Source organism: Pyrus communis, chromosome 7 (genome assembly GCF_041283825.1).
Source record: "Pyrus communis isolate YQ-2024b chromosome 7, ASM4128382v1, whole genome shotgun sequence".
NCBI classification, from domain to species: domain Eukaryota; kingdom Viridiplantae; phylum Streptophyta; class Magnoliopsida; order Rosales; family Rosaceae; genus Pyrus; species Pyrus communis.
The window spans coordinates 30,461,097-30,483,768 of NC_142571.1; the positions used below are offsets into that span (position 1 = coordinate 30,461,097).

Sequence of the window (22,672 nt, forward strand, 5' to 3'; positions counted from 1 at the left end):
ATAAGTATTAGATTGTGCATTCAAACTCGAATTCTACGCAATCATTGTGAAATCAAAAGTTGTGTATAAACAGAACCTCAAATTATTAATTTGTGCATGTAATTGAGAAATGAAAATTATTGGTTGGTGCAGGCCCTATGTAATGGTATTTACAAGAGTGTGTGGCATGGAGCCGTTACCAATACAGAGAGAGCAAGACTCTCAGTAGCTTCATTTCTCTGCCCGCAAAACGATGCTCTAATAAGCCCGGCAAAAGCTCTCTGAGGAAAGGATCTGCAGCCATATATAGGGGCTACACTTATACTGAGTATTATAAAAAGTTTTGGACTCCGGACTTGGAGAAAGACCATTGTTTGGACCTTTTCAAGATCCAGCAGTAGCCCTACCCTCATCAAATGTATATATGCGTTTGTTTATTCAATAACATTATTTATATGCACAAAACTAATCACATTGCTGATTGCTGATGCACTTTAAAATAGGAGTGGACTCTACAATTGTACGTGGAACATGCATGTGTAAGAGAATCTATAACAATGGGGTCAATTTTGTGCGTATAACTATTTGCTTTATTTATTTATTGCCTATCTGATTATGGCTCCTCATGGCGGTATGAATGCTTCTGTCATTTGGTTGATTTACTTTCTTGATCATAATACTAGTTTGAATGAACATTCTGAATAATAATTTTATAGGTATGTCATAAAAATAATATAAATGTCATTCTATAATTCCTTTCTTTCCAATTTTCTCTGTTTTAGAAGTGTTCTTGTGTATGAGCGGTTGTGTCGAATTCTGTTGACAGGTAAGTTTGAGTGTCAAGAAAATACATGAGGTCCTGATTTTGTGCTTGTGGCAGCACAATCACTTGATCTGCCCGTTGTACACCAGATTTTTGTTGTGTTAGACCTCGTTGCATAAGTATGAATCCAAATTTATAACATATAAGCAACCTAAAATCCCTTTCTTACTACTTTTTGTGGAATACATGAAAGTCTACTTATGGTGAAAAATCAACATGCGATCTGATAGATATTTTTACCACCTACAAAAGTAGGGATTAAAACACTTAAAAATACTTGCAAGAGAACAAGGAATTGAATGAATAATTTGTGTTTAAAATCAACTCTTAATTAACGATTTTAAACAAGGTTTTGAAAAATGTTGATTTTGGAATTTTAAATAATAAAAACGAATTTAATAAAAACAACTAAATACATTGACAAATAAAAACTAAAGAAAATAGTTTTGAAAATAAAGTTAAAAGTCTAGGGTTCCGTTATCCCCTTAACAATCCTATATAGTTTTACCAATTACTTATGAATTACACATGCAACTTTGACAATTAAGTTTTCCTAATTTATATTCTACTTGGAGCCTCTAATATAGAACGTAACGTTTAGATCAAATCCGAACATGAGAGACTCATTATGCTTTATGAAAACCCTTTGAAAAATCATGCAACCCTTAAGACGTGATGTTCATTTTAAGTGAAATTACAATTATTAGTCACAAGAAGTCAGCGTCAATTTTAGGGAACCTTCCAACCAAAATTGCATCAAATTACTTATCTAAACATCCTAATGGTAGCTAAGCATTAAGACAATTAGACAGTTTAAAACGGTGATTAATAATTCAAAGTATGCACGCATTCAATCATAAGCAATTAAATAAAAATTACATATTCATGCTAAGACTCAAGTCTTCGTCCCAGCAAACGGAATTTAGTTACTAGCAATCATACAACGAAATATTATTAAAAACAAAGATAGAAAACACCTTGAAAAAAAAAAACTTGAATCCAAAAGCTCTCTAAAGTGTTTGTGCATTTTCTCCTCTCATTCTCTTCCCCTCCACCCTAATGGCTAAAAGCCTTATTTATAGTACTAGAAAATAAAACCCTAAAAGGTCTTCTATACATTAGGAAACACAATAGAATAAGATAACTAGGAAATACATTCCTATTCTAACTTAGGGAAACCTGTCCAGCCACAGAGAATCCCACGATTTTGGATCTTCAGGGCTCCAAAATAAGCCCAAAACGTCAGTTTGACAGCATTGTGCGCTGCTCCTTTATTTCATCACCATAAATAAACTGCCAGGTAGAAAATTATGAAACTTTGACACGGACAATTTGAAAGACACATGAACATCCTCCAATTAGAATCACTCCAAAATTTATCCGTATGACTACTTTTTGCTCCAGAGGAAGTCGAATATCCTACATTGGAATTATAATTCAAAGTATCAAAATCTCGCCAAAATAATCACTAAATTAATACTAAGAATAGGGTAAAATATATAGTATAATATCGACTTATCACGATCACTATATCAAAAACCAAAGAAATATGGATGCATATGGCAGCATACCATAGCCAAGGTTATATCAAATTCTTCTTAAGAAATTCAATGACATTGCTGTGGAAAGCGGAGCAAATGACGCGGAAGCCTTGGAATCCAGATCCCTTAGCCAAGGCCTCAAACTCATCCTCCATCCTCTCTTTTCCGCCGGGGTTGTTAGCTAACATGAGCAGGTCGATATGGTTAGCTAACTTGGTGGCAAGGCTGCTGTTTGGAGATACCGGAATAATGAACTCAACAAGAATCACCTTCCCATTGTCGGGGAGCGCAGCATAGCAATTCTTCAAAAGTTTCAAGCAGTGCTCGTCACTCCAATCGTGACATATATGCTGTAAGATTGCTTACACGATATGATATTAGTTCCAAATATATTAAGCAACTAAGCTTAAAAATTTGATATTAGCACAACAATCATTGACTCTCTTTTGGATAAATAATAACTCACTTTCATGACAATTGCATCTCCCTTTGGAACACTTACAAACATGTCTCCTCCAACATGCTCCACACCTATATCCAACATTCATAGACCTCATATTCATTAGGAAAAATGATAAATAGTACAACCATGATTTGTTTTTATATAAGCAAATATTAGAGGAAGAGAAATCGTACTTGAGAGAGATCTAGTGTAAAGGTGAATGCTTTTAAGTAACTGTTGACACTAGAAATTACAATGTCTACTTGGTGCACATGCTAAATGATTATGAGCCAACTTAAGAATAATGAATGTGGGTGTACCAATTCACAACCGAACTTGGTCAAGTAAGTATAATCGATGTGGTGGTACTGGGGAATGCACTGCTAACTTCTACACTTGAACGATTTAGGCAGAGTAAGGAACACATCTCGGCCTTAGGTTCTAGAACCTGAAGACAAGTTTACTAGATCACTGCGAGGTTTAATAACTGGTTCGACTTTCACTGAGGAGCTATTGAGATGACCTATTTAGGCGAAAGAATTGCAAACTCTTCACCCGGCATTACTTGAATAAATAACCTACCAACGAACAACAATGTTGATCACTTATCCAAACTGAAGGTGCTCCTAAATTGTCTGGTTCATTTGCTCCACTGGCATCTGGTTCTACTACTCCACTGGGTTAGGACAGTTAGTGTTCTTCTCAGGGGTGTGAGAAAGGTTTTGCGAAGAGGGAGGGTTTTCATGTAAAGCGTTTGCGTTGTTTGTTGAGTTGAAGGGGCTTTCAATGTCGAAGAGCCTCTTCTATTTATAAGAGAAGCTTTCATGATAAACAAGTATGCCGAGGCAGAGTCCTAATGGGATTGTGTTTGTTCAATATTTGCTTGAATATTCCCTTTACGCCTTCTTAGCCAAAAGTTTGTCTCTATTTAGTCTCGGCCTCTCTGACTCTCATCATAACTCTAAACCTAGTTCCATGGTGAGATTCATTCATCTTTATATGGTCGTGTAGGCATTCGGATCCTTGGAATAATTCATATTTATCCATAGTTTATACTAATCCTTGCAATTTCAGTTTGTGCAGGACTCAACCAAGTCACCCCTATACTTAAACTTTTCATAGTCCTACCTCCATGAGGACTTGGTCGAACTGATTTTACTGGTGGCCTAAAATCCCACTAACTTGAAAGACTTTACTAGGTTGAGAACCATGCATGGTCCTTGGGTCAACTTATCTCAGCTCAAGTTGTTGTTCAGGCCTAAACAGTAACTAACAACAAACATTATCAGAAACGAAGAAGATACCAGGATATTGGGGAGCATCTTTGATGACATGAGGCAAGTCGAAGTTAATGCCCTTAATTGAGGGGTACTTAGAGACAATCATGTGAATAACACTGCCGATGCCACCACCAACATCAACGACGGATGTGAGGCCCTCAAAGCCCTTGTAGGTCTCAAGAAGTTTCTTCATGGTAATGCTAGACTGGTCAGCCATTCCCTTGTTAAAAACCTTGTTGAATCTAGGGTCAATGCCATGGTACTCAAAAGTAGTCATTCCATAGGCCTTGTTGAATGCAATTCCTCCTTCAAGAACAGCATCTTTCAAGTGGTACCTGCACAAGCCCAAAACAAGCATACATGTCACGAATACTGCTCTCTTAAGGTCCTTATTTTGAGGACCTATGCGGTTTTGTTTTAATATAAACTTTCAATATAATCTTATGGGTAGGTTAAGCTATCAACTTAAATAATTCCTATTACACCGAAACAAAATAATTCTGCAAACTGATTAAATTAAAAAAATTTCTCGCGTGAAACCTTCCGTCTTCTTTTCCAATCGTCTCTCTTCCCCACATCCCCTCCATTTCTCCATCTCTCTCACAATCATTCACTCCCCTTCTCTCCTCATGAGTTTTTTTTTCTTTTTCTTTTCACATATGAAAAGGGGAGAATGACCTGTTTCAAAATCTTCACCACCATCGGAAAATGTAAAAAAAAGGTTCACACGTTCAAGAAGAAGGGAACCCAATTTTGAGGTTTTGTAACTAACTGAGTTTGGATATTATTGATAAAAGATAGAATTGAATTGATGTGAACAATCATTAGGGTTTATACAATTGGATTGACATTTAAATATTTGATGAGGAGATTAGATTTTATAGATGGAAGAGATTCGACATGATGTGAAACCTTCTTCTAAACCTTCTTCTATCCTCTTTTTTTTTTTTTTTTTTTTTATCAGTTAGGATTTTGTTTCTCTGTGACAGAGATTATTTAAGATGATAGCTTAATGTACTGTTAGATTAATATGATGGCTCATATTAAAAAGAACCTCACATGTCCTCAAAATGAGGACCTTAGCAGAGCAGTTATGGCTGTGAGTGTGACATATACATAGCTACTTTCCTAAGGTCTTCATTTTGAGGATCTGTGAGGTCTTTTTATAGATGAGCTCTCATATTAATCTTATGATAGATTAAACTATCAACTTAAATAATCTCTGCACTGAAACACAATAATTTTGCAAAGTGATTAAATAAATAAAAAATTACATTAAACCTTTCATCTTCTTCCCCTACCCTTTCTCTCCTCCACATCGCCTTTGTCTCTCCATCTCTCTCTCTTGATCGTTCACTCCCTTCTCTCCTCCTGAGTTTTTTGTTTTTTTTCTTTTACCGTATAAAAAATAGAGATGGAGCTATTTCAAAATTTTCACTATCGTCGAAAATTTTCATAGAAAAAGGGGTTTATACATTCAATAAGAAGATGATCCCAATTTTCGAAACCACCCAATCTCAATTTGAATATTATTGAGAAAAGATTAGAGGAAATTGGATGTGAAAAATTATTATGTTTTATGTAATTGGATTTGCTTCGTTTAGAGACTAGATTTTGCAGATGGAGAGGATTCAACATGACGTGGAATTTATTTTATTTTATTTTATTTTTGTTTTATCAATTAGTATTTTATTTTCATGTAACATGAATTATTTAACTTAATCTACCGTGCCTATGGAAAAATAAAATAATTAAAATGTAGAGTTATACAAAGGAAAAAGATTAATAAGAAAGAAAGGTTTGAAATTGAAACACTGTGGTGTGATAAATTTCCAATCATGTCCATCCCCAACCACTAAATCGACCAAAAGTAATATGAACAAAAGAAGAACACAATAGGAAAAATAGAAAACAATCACATATTCAAACCACAACTCGCATTTAGTAATATTTTTATGATTTTATTCTAATCAACCTATTTAAAAACCATTAATTAATGTTTGTTAACGATCAAATTAAGATGATAAACTAAGAAGAATAATAGTAATTACCAGCTCTCAACAAGGACCTTGTCTTGAGTCAGGAGTAAGAAAGGAGCAATGGACACACCATCCTCGTTCTTTGTCAATAACATGCAGACGGGGCCGAGGCCGTACAGCCGCTCTACTTTGCCATCGGGAAGCGTGCGGAGGGAGTAAGTGAGGATGGAGTAGCTGGCCAGGAGGCGCAGCATGCGGTCCAGGATGACGGGGGCGTCTGGGTTCTTGGTCGGCAGCTGCGAAGCTAAGTCCGCCGGAGAAACGAAGGCGTCAGGCCCGGCTTTCGCCATGATCTCGAGAAGGTCGAGCTCGAGGGCTGCCTTGAGCACCATGGGTGGAACGGAGGCGCTGGCTAGCTGCATGGCGAAGAGGTTGGTTTCTTCGTCGGAGACTTGGGTTGGAGTCATCTGAGTCTCTACGGTCGAACCCATTTGTTGGATTTGGTGTTGGTGGAGAGAGAGAGAGAGAGAGAGGGAGGACTGAGAGTGGAAGAGATGGATGTACAAATGGGTGTACTAACTGGCAATATATAGGGATTTGTTTGCTTAATGGTGGTGGGTACCAATGTTTTGTAATATTATCACGAAAATTAATTTTAAATTGTCGAGAGTTCACAAGAACCTTACTGTTTAGAGTTCCTTTAGCAGTCATGGGTACGGGAAATGTGTAAATTTGTCTCTCGTAATATCGTTTTTAATAAAAAAAATATAAACAAATTGAATGATAAGTTACAAATTCAAACTTTCTTATAAAAAAAAGTGCAGTTTTTCTTCAATACAAGGTTATACTCGACGGTTTAAATTAACACAAACGGATTTCGCATGATTCGACTAATATATTGTTCTCTGTGTACATCACTACTTGCATCACCTATTAAAGTAAGAAGGCATACCACAAAATGTAAACCCTTCAAACCAATGGCGAACGAACTAAGAAAAGTCTCTCCGCCGAATACAACATGCCAAGAAGTTATGTAATGGAGCCCCTGTAGCAGGTGATGGAGTCCTTGTTATTTGCTTATTTATTCATTATTTAGATGGTGTTTGAAAAGATTTCTCTTAGTTGATCCGGCAAAACAAGTTAAATTATGTAATAAAAATGGTATTCTTATTATCTAGTTATATCATTATTTGTATCATTTTTCTAATAGAGATGGGACCCACATGCGTTGACGGGTTTTATCTCTATTAGAAAGATGGTACAAATGATGGTACAAATAGATGATAAGTATAGCATTACTCGTATGTAAACACCATTGTCTTATATATGCATTCTAAGTTGTTGGATGGAGAACCTGTTAAAATAACTTCAAAGCATTACTCGCATGTAAACACCATTATCTTATGCATTCTAAGTTGTTAGATGGAGAACCTGTTAAGATAACTTCAAATTATTGTTGACAGATAATATTGTCATTTTTTATCGTGATAATTATCTATTAACAATTTATTGGAATTATCTTGGCATTTTCCTATGCAAACTCCATTAAGTATTAAGTAGCTGCACAAGTGGTATTATATATTGGGACATGGATTGTATGCTCTCCCACTTAGCATTCCCTTCCATCGCTCCTACTTTTCTAGCCATTGATTTCATGTTTATTTAATTTAATGCTCAGATTTTACCACCTCACCAACAACTCCAAACATCTTTAAAGCCCAATTTACATACTTTTTCTATTGCCTTTCCCGCCCCCTTCTATCCATTTCATGACTTCTTTTTGCTGCCTTTCCCGCCTCTAAAGTCCCTTTTCTCCCTCCTCTTCCACTTAAGATCACTTTGTTTTTTATAAGCATTTTACATTGCTTTGTTTTATATCATGGTTTGATGCTAAGACAAAAGTAAGAGTGCCTTGATTGGAAAATGAGATTTCATGCCAATATACGTTTCCATTACAAGCAGAACTTTTTTGCATATTCAATATTAATAAGCACAGGATCTGTAGATTCAAAATTACACATAAAAAATTTGTTTTGCAACCACCAACATGATCCAAAACTGTCTAACTCAATAACTTTGCCTACAACCTCTTGTACTTTACAATAGAAGAAAAATTTTCAATTAAGCCTCTGGTAATGTAGACTCAAGAATGTCCAAAATAACTATAAGTTGGCTTTCTGCAATCTCTATGTATGGCATAGCTGCCTCTGCAAAAAACAATGAGTTGGCTTCCTCTCTTCATCTCCAATGGTCACCACTTACATTCAAATTCAAGGTCTACAATAGTCTTTTAAGGATACAAAGAAAATTATACCAAGAACATAACAATTGCAATAAAAATATATGAAATATATCTGAAAGCTTTACTTGACTACACGTGGTATTAGATGCTTGAAAATCTTGGTGTGCAAAGGAATAACCAGTGGGATTTGTTTGGAGTAGCTCTTGAAATGTACTATACTGAGGTTCTTCATATGTCATCCATGGCATGGAATTAAGCATGTCATGTCCCTGTGACTATGAAATTTGCATAAATAACTAATAAACGTAATATAAAAAAAATATAAGGAGGTTAATTACCATTCACCGAATTCAAAGTATGCACCACTGGAAAAGGTCCCCTTGGTTCAGCCACCACGGGAGCACGAAAAAAAGGTGGAGGAGAAGCAATATAATATCCCGCTGCAACGGTCTCCTTTGGAACACAAGTTTCCTTTAAGATGTCACAATGTAGATAAGTAAACCATATGACTTAGTTTACTGCTATTATAATTTTTTAGAAAATTAGAACTTTACCTTTGATAAATGGGAGTTAGATGAACGCTTCCTTTTGGCTATAGCTTTTTCCAAACAACTCTTAAGTCGTCTTCTTCCCCGACAAGTCTTTCTCTTCTTTAATCCTTTTGCTTGGACAACAGTGGCATTATTCAAGTTGGGAACATCGTTAGAATGGTTTAGAGCCATAATGGCGGCAGAATCCTTAACCTTATCTTCTGTTTTTACCATTAATTTGTAAACTGAGCTTGTCTTCAGTCAATTTACCCAACTTATGTGCATAGCTAAGAGCTATTTCATATGTTTCATCACTTTCTGAAGACCTGGATGAGATCTGAGTAAATGCGTGGCACAAGGACCTAAATCGAGAGCCCTGTTGCAATCTAGGATCAATTTGGATTTCCTTCCCATGCATGTCTTGTATGCTCTCAGCCCTAGCTTTTAGTCCACCTTTTCAAAATATATTGACTAGGAATCTCAAAGGTGTCCATTACCTCTCTAAGGATTTTTATGGCATGACCACACAAAATACCTTTTATCTCAAACAATCTGCAACTGCAACAGATTATGTTTGAATCTCTCTCCCTCCTCACATGTCGTTCCATAAAAGCACCGTAAGGTGGAAAAACTGTGTACACAACATCTTCACCATCATTAACGGTACTTTTTATTCTTAAATCAAGAGATTTCCCAATATTGCTTTCGTGTAAGTATCACCTGCTTGTTTAACAATCATAGCTGGAACTTTCACTTGTGCATTCTTATAACACAAGTTATATTCAGCTTGGTACTCCTTATACCTCTTATCATCAAGTACTCTCTCAAAATGCATGAAAAATTGTACCACATTATGGTCAGACTGTAAATACTCTTTTAACCTAGCATCGAAGATCTCACTAATTCCCGTAGTTGTCATTCCTACAGACCATGCCATCTTTACATATGCCTTAGCCCATTTTTTTCTCAACTTCTTTATTTCTTTCAACCACTCTAATGCTTTGCCCTGCACATTATGTTTCACAAGCATTTCATCCCAAGCCACTAAAAACTCATCGTCATCCTCGTATTCATCAATGAACTTTTTTAGGACTTCTCTAGCCCTACTGTTACCCTTGAATACACAATTAACATTCCGTAGTGCATTTTGCTTCATATGCCACAAGCAAAGCCTATGATATGTATCAGGCATCACCTGTGGTAAGTGGGAGGCTAGATAATCTTGATCCATATTGCATCATTACTTACGTATTAGAATAGTAGAAGTCGTGATTGAGACTCATATCTGATTGTTTTGGTATGGAATTTTATTCGTGATTATTTATATGTGACATACCTTGTTTCAACATGAGACCCACTTGTTTTTTCCATTCTTTGCATGTAAGTAAACACAAACACAATACAATAAAACCTTTTTAAAGTTATACAGTTTGAACCAAACTAGTTTTATAATTTTAGAGAGGTTATTACTTAATAGAGGGTGTACTTAAAAAAAATTATTTGTAGAATTATTTATCTTGATGAATGTTTATTTCCTATACAGGATTCTTTGAACGGCAAGTATTTTATTTTTGGGTAAATATCAGCTTACTACCATCAAGTTTTGTGGTTTTTAACATTTAATGCATGAAGTTTTTTTCGTCTCAGAGTCATACCTAAAGTGTTAATTTTGGGACAGTCTCATACATCCATTAGTTTGACTGTTAAGTCTCCAGTTAACTCATGATGTGGCGCCTATGTGAACAATGACTGGACATCACGTGTCATTAAGGGTCCACGTGGAAATTAAAATCATTTAATTAAATATTAAAAACTAAAAAAATAAAGAGAGTTTTAACGAAAAGCTCACGGTACTATTCACTTTAACGCAAAACCACATTTTACACTAAAAAATCAATCATATTACTATTTACTTTACCCTTTATTTTATACTTATCATTAAATCTCAAAGTTTTTAAATCATTTTCATTAGTTTTCTTAAAAATAAAATTATTTAAATTTTTTTTTTTGCATGGGGGACCCACCTTTATATCCCTCACCTTTTTTCTTCCCTGATCCCGTCTTCCCCCAACCCAGATCCATCCAACCTAGGTTCCACCCTCCGGCCCTCTCTCTCATCCCCTTCCGCACACTCCCCCGCCTCACTTGCTCCCTCGCAAAACCCGGAAAAACTGGCCAAAACCACAGCCCCGGCGAACGACGGTGTCGCCACCATCATCATCAGCACAGCAGATCGGAAAATTCAAATTTGAAAAGAAAAAGATGAACAAAATGAAAGCAGATCTGCAGATTTACCATTAAATACAAAGCAACGCATAAATTACAAACAACCACAATAATACAAGATCATACAATTACATGTCGATAGAGACACACATCAAATTGGCAAACGCAAGTTGCACCCTTTCGAATCGTATCTAAAAAATATCTAAATCCACCCAAAAAATTTCTAAGCGCACGCACACGGATTATCAGTCTCTACCACCACACCCGCCACGTCATCGTCCCCACTCCGAAACGCCAAGTAACCAATCGCCAGCCCCAAAACGATGGCCACGAATACTCCGCCGTTAAGCAACATGATCGCCAGCATAATCATGTACCGAGCTTGGCGGCGAGTAGCGGGGTCCGGATCGGCTCGTCGGACTCCGATTTCGGGGAAGACGAGGGGGCTGCGCGCTTGATCCGACCCGCAGGTTCTCGAGGTACTGGTAGAAGGTCGGGGTTCAAGTTCACTGAAGTTTCGCTCGAACAGGTTTTGCGAGGGAGCAGGTGAGGCGGGGGATGGGGATGAGAGAGAGGGCCGGAGGGTGGAATCTGGGTTGGGTGGATCTGGGTTGGGGGAAGACGCGAAAAAGGTTAGGGATATAAGGGTGGGTCCCCCATGCAAAAAAAAAATAATAAATGATTTTATTTTTTTAGTTTTTAATATTTAATTAAATGATTTTAATTTCCATGTAGACTCTTAATGACACGTAGCGCTTAATCATTGTCCACATAGGCGCCACGTCATCAGTTAACCAGAGACTTAACAACCAAATTAAAGTATGTATGAAACTGTCCCAAAATTAACACTTTAGGTATGACTATGGGAAGAAAAAAACATCATGTACTAAATGTTAAAAACCACGAAATTTGAGGGTATTAAACTGATATTTACCCTTTATTTTTTGTATATTTTTGTAATCATCAACAATTATAACTATGTGAATGCATGATTCCTCAAGATGAGACAAACAAAAATTATAACTTGTTACAATATGGAGTTTACTCCATTACATACCTGAAATATTATTTATTAACTTATTTATCCTTAATAAATGCCGCTATACGGAGGTTCGAATCTTTCAGTTTCAGAACATACCTGACCCACGATCCTTTTATTATGTATTTCCTAAATAAAATTTTTTGGGCCCCAATTATTTTATATTTTTGCATATTTTTGTATTCATTGACAATTATTTATAACTATATGGAGACGTCTTTCCTTAAGATGGGACCAAGAAAAATTATAACTTAATACAATATAGAGAACTCGTTATACATAGAATATGAATTTTTTATGACTTTAAAAGGATAATTCACCATTATAGATTATTGCTTTCAAAAAAATTACTGTATATATCATGAAAGAGAACGATACTTTAACCTTACATATCTATACCCCATAAACCTGTTAAGGGTATGGACATCTTTGTATTTTGCTTTGTTAGAAGCTTCGGTCACCAAATTACAAACAATGGTGGTGGATGAAGGATTCCAGCACTTTGCATTGTCTGGGAGAATAAATGTTGCACGTAACTCAAATAGTTAAATTTAAAACCCTTTGATGCAACTCCACCGTTCATGTCAAGAGAACAAATATATATTATAGTAGTGATAATAATGTATTTAGTGGAACATTCAACATCTATCTATTATATAAATATATAAATAATCTCCACCGTTCATGTCAAGAGAACAAATATAATATATTGTATTAGTGATAACAATGTATTTAGTGGAACATTCAACATCTGTCTATTATATATATACATATATATATATATGTATATATTATATATAGGGATATGATATTCACACATCTCTTTTTACTTCTCACACACCTTTTTAATTTTCGGTCATCGGATCAGATGATTTAAAGAAGATCAACGGATAGAAATTAACAAAGGGTGTGTGAGAAGTAAAAAGGGGTGTGTGGATAGCATACCCCTATATATAAAGCGAATAGGGCAATGAATACTGTCGATTTGGTGTCACGGCTTCAACAAAAATATTAGCTCTCAACCAAAAAAATCCAAAAGCAGCCCAATATAATATATCAAATAATGCATGAGTAATTTGGTCATCATAAAATAAAATAAAAATATAACTAGGAAGAGATAAAAGAATAAAAAATGGAAGGATGAGTTAAAGTTGATAGTGCTTACGTGAAGGGGAAAGAAAAATATAATAAAAATTAAGAAAAATCATGAATGTTGTGTTCAAAATATCTTAAGAGGCGCGTAGTGCCAGTGATAAATTAGTACAGTTTTATTTATTTATTTTTAAATAGGCTAGCAATAATGTGATTCAATCAGATGTTCATGAAATATTATTTTCTCTATTTTTAAATTCATTCACAACATCTTAAGAGGCATGTAATGCCGGTTATAAAAAATGTCTTTCCCACGCAGATAATAATGTGATTAAATTAGTTGTCAAATGATTTTTTTTTTCTTTTTTAACAAACGATATTATCTATACTAAAGGGGAGGGGAATGGGCTTAGCCCCAGAATGGGCTAGCAATAGTGTGATTCAATTAGCTGTTTATTAACATTAAATTAGTTGTCAAATGATTTTTATTTTTTATTTTTATAACAAACGATATTATTTACACTAAGGGGGAGGTGGTATGCTTAGCCTCACAATGGGCTAGCAATAGTGTGATTCAATCAGTTGTTTATTAAATATTATTTTCTCTACTCTTAATGTAAATTCTATAGAGACCGATTTTATTATGTGGATTCAGCTGCTTTAATTGGTTTATGAGGGGTTTCTTCTAGCGTGATGTAAGATTTTCATTTACTTCAAATATTTGACTTTCTTTTTGTCAATTTATGCATATAAATACATTTAAAATATGGAAGTCGTGTGTAGCACGCCGTGATTCAAAAAAAGGTTTTCTGCACGCGCTCTACACTAAGGGGGAGGGGTGGGCTTAGCCTCACAGTGGTCCATTAATAATGTAATTCAATCAATTGTTCATTCAATATTATTTTCTCTATTCTTAGTGTAAATTCTATAGAGACCGATTTTATTATGTGAATTCAGCTGTTTTAATTGGTTTATGAAGGGTTTCTTCTAGCATGATATAAGATTATTCATTTACTTCAAATATTTGACTTTCCTTTTGTCAATTTACGCATATAAATACATTTAAAACGTGTAAGTCACGCGTAGCATGCCATGATTCAACAAATGACTTCTGCACGCACGTAAGGGCCTGCATGAAGGCTAGTCATATCTTAATACATCCAACTTTAGTCAACTGTATTGTGGAAAGCGCAAACTAATCAATGAAAATCTAAATTGATGAGCAAATATTTTAATTAAACACGTTGCACAACTAATCTCTCTTAAATTTTTAATACTTTTGCATGGTTGGTGAAGAAGTTTTGTTAATGGTTGGTGAAAAAGTTTTTTTAAAGAGGGGAGACCTTTGTACCTCTTTTGGTTCTAGAAAGATTACTTTTCTTCAGAAATGGATCCTTTCAATCCACCAAGTTCAGGGATTCAAGCCATTGAAATTTGATCCAACGGCTAAAGTTATTATAACTTTTAAAGTGGATCCTGTTTGTAGCCGTTGGATCAAATTTCAATGGTCGGAATCCCTGGACTTAGTGGATTAAGAGGAAGGGATCTGGAGAGGAACCCTTTCCCTTTTCTTCCAAACAAAAAGATAGCGGTCCAACTAAGAGGTGGAATTGCAATTTGTTTTTGTCACCAAGAGCTGCATCTGATATGTTGTCAACATGTTCAAAATATTAGAAGAGATGTCACGGTGATTCCCTGTCGTTTGTCAAACCCTAGCCAATTAAATAATACCATTTATCGACATACCTCATGGAGTTTGCGAGTCTGGATCCTTGTCGGATCCTCTTTGTGAGGATCCCGGGGATCTGTGAATTGTGTCCATTCATCGTACATCGTGCGGTCAGAAATCATTTTAAATATTTATTTAAAAATAAACATAAACAGTACTTCACAAAAATTGACCGCACGATGTGTTATAAATAGACACGATTTACGAATCCCCATGATCCTCACCAAAAGATTCGGAGAGAATGATTGGTTTGAGCAGATATTGACATTAATATAGTATTATTCGATGTCCAGACATTATTAACCTTTTATATTTGGTCATTGAAATGATCAATTTCCATAGGATAATTTAGATTAATTTTGAAACTAATTCAAATCGTTTATGTGTGTGAAACTCACAAAACAACAATGGCAATAAGAGCAAGTCCACTCTTCTCAATTGCTCAAGCAGTTGGGTGACTAAACCCCTCAAAACCCCCAAAATCCTTTCCACCCCACCCCAATGAGTCAAGCTACAGTGGAAGGAAGCAGAACCCGACTACTTAATTGGGCAGGAATAGCCCAACTCAGCGCCTAAGTGGAACTGGCATTAGCCATGTTTTATTATTATTATTTTTTTTTTGTTTGTGTCAGGCGCATGTAGTTTACACACGTGTGAGGTGAGTCAAGCGACCAAACCTGTAATGCTGGGGCTCGCACTGTAAGCACACTCAACCCTCAGCAATTCATGTGTGTATTTGTTTTATGAAAACTTCGAGTTTCAAAGGCACTAAATTTGAAACTACAGGTTTTGTGGAGCCAAAAATAATCACAGTGGATTTTTGGGTAAAAAGGACAAAATTACCCTCAGGACACTCCGAGACTCCTACACGCAAGCAGTGGGTCATCCCTCAATCAAGTCAAAAGTGCCAAAAATAAGTAATAATTCAAAACCTATTTCATCCATCCTCATCAAATCCTCTCCACAAGGTAACTCACAAATCATTCCTCTTTTATTATATTAATTAGCTAATCAATTAGGAAATTATTCTATTAATTAGCTAATTAATTGATTTATCATTCAATTATTCCTAATTAGCTACAAATCATGAACCTCACCCAAAATATCAACCAAGTGGTCAGTCCTTCTCCTCCTAAAGTGGCCGGCCACACCCCTATAAATACTACCTCATTCTCTCCAAAACTCAATTCCAATTTTCTTGCTAAATTCTCTAAATTCTCCAAACACTTTTCCCTCAAAATTCCAACTTTGGCATTGGAGGTTCTTCGGCCAAAGCCCCCCTCCCCCAAATTCATCGTGGGCGCGTGAGGCTCTTAGCCTTGACCTAAGGTGTTATTTGTTTTGTAGTGCAGTTTTGTCCAAGAACAAGGATGAAGCAATTTGCATCCACATGTTCAATTTGGTTTATGAACTTCTAGTTCATAAAAGGAGGTACCTGTAAGAACACAGAATACAATATACAACTAAGTGTAGTGGATTTGGGTTGCTTCAAGAACTCAAGTGTGAATGCTTCGAGACTACGAAATGGAGTCAACGGTTCAAAGAAAAGAAATAATTTATTAAATTGTTAATTGCCAAAAAGTGGGCTTCAGGCCAATAATTTTGGATTAATTGTCAGATTAATGGATTGCTAGTCACTTTAATTAGTTCAGTAGATTGTAACCATTTAGGTTTAATCGTAGAAGAAAAATAATAATAACATTCAGGTTAATATTAGCGGGAATGCCAAAGAATAACATTGGGTTCGAAAAATTATAGCCCAATCTCGGTGGGCTAGGGTGCCGTGTACAGGGCAAGGCCCTAAAAAGGCTTAGTAGGCCACATGTTGGCTGTAAAACAGCCCAATCATGGCTACAGGCTACAAGTCGTAGGTCTAGGATAGGCCCAACAGCTAGACTATTGGTTTTAAGCCACAAAAAGGCATGGGGAGTACATGCCCAACACAAGGCTAACCTAGGATAGGTGCGCGTGAAGCCCAACCATGGGCTGGCTTCAATTTGGGCCGTGTGCAATGCAATCCCAACAACTCTAAGGCTGTTGGCAGGTTTAGGCCGAGGGTTAACGTAGCCCAACAAGCATGCCTGGGGCACGGGTTGGACCCATCAAACAACGGGCTTGCTGCAGGTTTGGGCCAAGGACTAGGGACAAAGCCCATCAACTCAAAAGTTGCTGGTTTGGGCAGAAGGGAATGCAGGCCGACGGTAACCCTTACCAGGCTGAGGCCTGGTGTCCGTGTAGGCGCAACAAAGCCCAAAAGGTTGCTACATAGTCCAGACGTCGAAACGACGTCGTTTCTGGTGGCGTGCTCAACACGACTAGCTGCAAGCCAGCAGTGGTGCTCAGGCGGCACGGCGGCGAGCCTCGACCTATGCCGCAAATATCCCAGTATTTTTTAAATTTGTTTTTTCAAATTCTAAGGTTAAAAACCCTAATTGCTTCTAAATTAATTTCGATGCTTTGACTCACAAATTCCACATAGCATAATAGTGTATTGCATGAACAAGTATGTGTGTGTGTGTATGTGTGTGTGTGTGTGTGTGTGTGTGTGTGTGTGTGTCTTGACAAAATATATGTACACATATGCAATATATATAATTGAAAGGAAAATATAAATATAGGGTGTTCATACATCATGAGGAATGTTTTGATGCTTCACGGTCGTTTCAAATATCTTAATTTATTTTAAAGGAACCTGATTGGCAAAAAACAACTGAGCTTTTGAATTTCTAGAATATCCTTTTCTAAAAGCCAGAATTGCATCTCCAATGCGTTATATCATGTACAACAAAGAAAAATTAAATTAAATCAATAGCATGTAGATCAATTCAATAAAATAATAAAGTAATCATAAAAAAAATGATTAAAACGTAATACTCTCATGATTGAAGAACAAACTCTCTGTAGCACAGCGTCAAGAGTGTGTTGATAACATGTTGTAGGTATAATTTATTGAAAAGTTATATGGAGGCTAGAAAGAGAGAGTGGTGCATAGAAAGAAAAGAGAGAGATATGTAATTGTGAGGTGTGTTCTATTCCACCCCACTGTGCCTTTATTTATAGTAGTAGGGAAGGTAAATTCCCCCAATAGGATTACAACTCTAATAGGATAATATCTAACCCTAGAGAATATTTCAAGTAAGGATGACAATTCTAACCGTTAAACCCGTTAACTGTGGATAATTGCCCAGGATTGGATTTGGATATGCAAATGGGTATGGTTTGGATATGGGGAAAAACCGTTAACTTTATTCGGTTATGGTTTTGGATATGGTTATAAGAGTACCCAATCCATATCCGTACCCGAATCCGATCCGAATATTTTATATATATATATATATTATATTTTATTCAATTATGCCTTTTGAAGTCTTGGAATCATGCCCACAACATGTTCAATTATTCCTATCCCTATAGTACTAATTCATTATGCATGCATTAAACCCTATACTATCTTTATTATGCACCAAACATCATACATGGGGCATACCAACAACCTCATCAATTCAATACTCTTATTGTTATACTCAACCAAATTAATTCATTGAATCATTTTGTATATCAATTATCAAATGTTCCAATTTATCAGATTCATCTCTCTTCAAGAGTCTCACTATCAAGAAATTGGTCCATGTTGTAAGCTCAATAGGTAATCTTTCATTCTTTTTCATGTTATTTGATTCATGCAAATTATCAATTAGCGTCAGTTTTTCAGTTTATTACATATGTTATGAGCCCATAGAATTATGCAAAATTAAATCAATAATTGTCTTCTTGTTTGTTGTCATGTATTTAGTTTACATGTTTTATCTTCCCTTCATATTTGTTTTTGTCCTCTTTTTCTTTTTTATTGGACCAATTTATCATATTGGCTTATCATGAACAACTTCAAATATATATTGTTATGTTTTTTGTAATTGGATGTGGCTATTTAATGGCAAAATTAGTATCTACTAAAATTTATAGTGCGTCAATTGGATGAATATATATATATATATATATATTTTGACGAAGATGGATATAACCGATAACCGATTGAAAATCCGTTACCCGGTCGATATGGTTGTGGATAATCCCCGATGGTTATTTTGTGGTTATGGGTATGATTAATTTTCATGGTTATGGGGATGAATATAGTATTTCCGTCCCCAAACCAAACCGTTGCCATCCATAATTTCAAGATACCCCTAGATACATTAGGATTTATATAATCACATTCATAATCTAATAAGACTACAACAATTATCACATATTTTTTTCTTTTTTGTTTCCTATTTGTAAATTGCCAAGAGAACCGATCCCTTTCAATTTCATGGATTAGTCAGGATAACACAAACGATGGCAATGACATCATCTCAATTTAGTATATTATCTTTTGAGCGTGACAAAAACATGATGCTTGATCAAGAATACTGTAAGGATTTACATGGAATGTGTTTATCATCACGTGACGTTTCATTTTTATTATATAATGTTAGTGTAAATTATTTTAAACATTTTATTACATTATTGAACTGAACACAATAAAGATAAATTCGTTCCATGCAAATTGCTCTTTTATAGTTTGTCCAATGCCCTTCCAGCCTCTTTGTTTCATTTCACAATTGCTTAGATTAAGTAACTTGTTTTGCCGGATCAACTAGGGAGAAAAACTTCGGACTTAAAAACTTTTCAAACACCATAACATGTAATAAATAAATGACAATGACTGCACATTTTGCTCCCCTTCAACACCCTGCTCGTAAGCAGTCATTCCATAGGCCTTGTTGAATGGAATTCCTCCTTCAAGAACTGCATCTTTCGAGTGCTACATGCACAAACCCAAAACAAGCATACATGTCAGTCTCACAACCAAAGCATACACTATGTGTAAAATGATGAACGACACGTCCTTTGAACAGTCATATGGTCATTTGCTCATATGTGACCCGCTTAACTCACAAGCATCAAATGCTATGGAAAGGGATCCGGAGTGTGTGTAAAATGATGAACGACACGTCCTTTGAACAGTCATATGGTCATTGCTCATATGTGACCCGCTTAACTCACAAGCATCAAATGCTATGGAAATGGATATTCTCCGGATCCCTTTCTTCTAATCTACTAAATTAAGGAATTTGTACCGTTGAAAATTGATCCAGCGGTTGAAGTTATTATAACTTTTAAAGTGGGCCATTATTTGTAGCCATTTGATTAATTTTCAACGATACGAATTCCCTGATTTGATGAATTAAGAGGAAGGGATCCGTAGATGATCCCTTTCCAAATGCTATGGGCTTGTTAATATAATTATTTTATTAATGTGGATTATGTCATTTAGCAATGTAGTTTCCTCTCTTACACTACAATTTCATTTCCGGCGTTTTTATGAAAATGATGGAGGAAGGGATTTAAATTTTGCCTCTAGCAAATTTACCCAACTCACATTAGCGCCTTATGGAAGAATAGAATAGTTAAAACATAGAGTTAAAGTTCTAAAAAGCGTTAAACGTTAGTCAGGCGAACGCATTGACAAGTCTAAATGCAATTTCTTAATTTTCAAACTGTTTGAGATTAATTGAAGATAATGACTAACCGCTTAGCACCAAGTTGCATCTAAGGTAATAAGAATTTTTAGAACATTCAAAAAATATTATAAGAAAGAAACTTTTTCACAGTGAAACACTGGTGTGGTTGGTGAAGTGGGACCAGCTTTCCACTCCTTTTGGTTATGTGGCAATCCTACCTGAAGATCAAAGAAAGAAATATATGTCGACTGTTTATATCCCAATCACTCTAAATAGTCAAAAAGTTGGGCATCGTCCTCTCGAGTCTTCTGCCTTCCGTTAAAACTGAACTAATCATACTGCTTTTTAGCTCAATCACCTTAAAATGACAATAACATTCACCACTTTATTACCATTAAATTTCTAAATCTGTTTAATTATAAATATAAATCTCAAAATTTAAACATAAACACACCCACTCAAATTAAACAGCTTCACCAAAGAATCATTTAGAACTCTAAAACTTGGACAAGAATGATCAATTTCCAATCATGTCCGTCCCCAACAACCAAATTGGCCAAAAGTAATGTGAACAAAAAAGACCATGTTAGTAAAGGATAATGATAGGTAAATTAATTTTTGGGTAATGCTAGGGAGACTAAATATTCAAATTAAATTTGGTAAATTAAATGACATAGAAGTTGATGATTGGATTATCATTTAAGTGTTAATTAACATGCGGGTAATGCTAGAGAGACTAAATTTGTAAATAAAATTTACAAACTAAATGATGTATCACCAATAGGAATGAGCACATTTTACCAACGCTTGAGTAATTTAGTTTACAAAATTTTGTCTATAAATTTAATCTCCCTAGCATTACCCTTAACATGTTTATTTTTTATTAGTAACATCTCATTTAGTTTACAAATTTAGTCTATCTAGTATTACTCTTAATTTTTAGACTAATTTTTTAAAGAAATATGAACAAATTTAATGATAACTTACAATTCCTAACTTTCTTATCAAAAAGTGCAGTTTTGCTTCGAGAGATGTTTGTTGATTTTTCTTTCGAATTTGTATGGAGCTGGCAATTTCTTTATAAACTAAATTTAGCCAAGTACTCCCCCTAAACTTTTATAATTGACCAATTTTTCCTTTGAGCTTTAATTTTATAATTGCAAAAAGATATTTTTATCCCTAATGTAGACAACATAATTGTCTTTTTCTTCTTCTTCTTCTCTTCTGCTAGTTCACTCCGCACACTTTTTGTTTGAATTTTAAAATTTAGGGAAAAATTTTCAATTATAAAAGTTCAGGGGGTAATTAGCTAAAGTTAAAACTTAGGAGGTAAATTGGCCAATTCTAAAAGTTTAAGGAAGTAATAGGCAATAAAAATTTGACAGCTCTTTACAAGTTCAGGAAGAAGATCAACCAACACCTCTTTCTTCCATAGTCAATGGGTTACAAGTAACGCGAAAGCATTTCACATTATTCGACTATGATATATTGTTCGGTTGGATTTGGAATGGTAGGTTGGATCTGTATACATCACTTCGAGCGTAGTAAAGTAAGAAGAAATACAAGAAGAAGTAAAACTCTTCAATCCAACATGACAAGGGAGAATTGGCAAAAAAACAGTGAATTGCTCCTCTGAAGTCCTTGTAGCTGGTGATAGAGCATAATTTACAACAAGGTCTTCCTTCTTTATTTATTTCTCTTAATTTCTGGTGTTTGAAAAGATTTAAGTTCAAACTTTTTGTCCATAGTTATTGATCCGGCAAAACAAGGTATGTAATTCAAGCAATTGTGAAATGAAACAAAGAGGCTGGAATGGCATTGGACAAATACACGTGATATTTATAAAAGAGTAATTGCATAGAACGTGTTTATTGTTATTGTGATATTTCAATTCAATAATGCAAAAATTTTTACACATAACATTATATAACAAAAATAAAATGTCATGATAAATACGTTTATGTAAGTTCTTATCAAGCATCATATATTTTCGTAAAGCTCAAAAAGGTGGATAGTATATAAAGAACCATATATTTTCGTCAAGCTCAATAAGGTAGATAGCATATTTATATATATACTAAAACCCAAACTCAGGTGGCAATGTTCTAGGGCAGTGTGCGGACCAAAATGCCCCTCAAGTTAGTCTTCAGCCATTACTTTTTGTCTTTTTTGTATAGTAAAATCCCGAATGTGCCCTTTCCATTCACCCGTTCCTCCACCCAAACTCGGGTGGCACTGTTCTAGGGTAGTGTACGGGCCAAAATGC

The 22,672-nt window shown here is 35.3% G+C and overlaps 2 protein-coding genes across 2 annotated transcripts; both read right to left on the reverse strand.

Moving 5' to 3' along the window:
* Nucleotides 1–1,627: 1,627 nt before the first annotated feature.
* Nucleotides 1,628–6,600, reverse strand: LOC137735546 (caffeic acid 3-O-methyltransferase-like). The gene is made up of 5 exons (XM_068474972.2): nt 6,117–6,600; nt 4,090–4,400; nt 2,810–2,874; nt 2,374–2,693; nt 1,628–2,221 (listed from the first exon to the last, which is right to left on the reverse strand). Exons 1-4 carry the CDS (start codon nt 6,533–6,535, stop codon nt 2,385–2,387), a joined length of 1,104 nt encoding a protein of 367 aa, XP_068331073.2. The 5' UTR covers nt 6,536–6,600; the 3' UTR covers nt 1,628–2,221; nt 2,374–2,384.
* A 2,892-nt stretch (nt 6,601–9,492) lies between these two features.
* On the reverse strand, nt 9,493–10,047 carry LOC137734580 (protein FAR1-RELATED SEQUENCE 5-like). Its single transcript, XM_068473816.2, has one exon. It carries the CDS (start codon nt 10,045–10,047, stop codon nt 9,493–9,495), a length of 555 nt encoding a protein of 184 aa, XP_068329917.2.
* Between the last annotated feature and the right edge of the window lie 12,625 nt (nt 10,048–22,672).

What these genes read in the sequence shown, in the direction of transcription:
- LOC137735546 (XM_068474972.2), bottom strand. Translation starts at nt 6,535, where the DNA reads ATGGGTTCGACCGTAGAGACTCAGATGACTCCAACCCAAGTCTCCGAC. An exon ending in AGATGCTCCCCAATATCCTG is followed by an intron (nt 2,875 to 4,089) that starts GTATCTTCTTCG and finishes TGTTGGATATAG; the next exon opens with GTGTGGAGCATGTTGGAGGA. An exon ending in GAGATGCAATTGTCATGAAA is followed by an intron (nt 2,694 to 2,809) that starts GTGAGTTATTAT and finishes GCAATCTTACAG; the next exon opens with CATATATGTCACGATTGGAG.
- LOC137734580 (XM_068473816.2), bottom strand. Translation starts at nt 10,047, where the DNA reads ATGGATCAAGATTATCTAGCCTCCCACTTACCACAGGTGATGCCTGAT.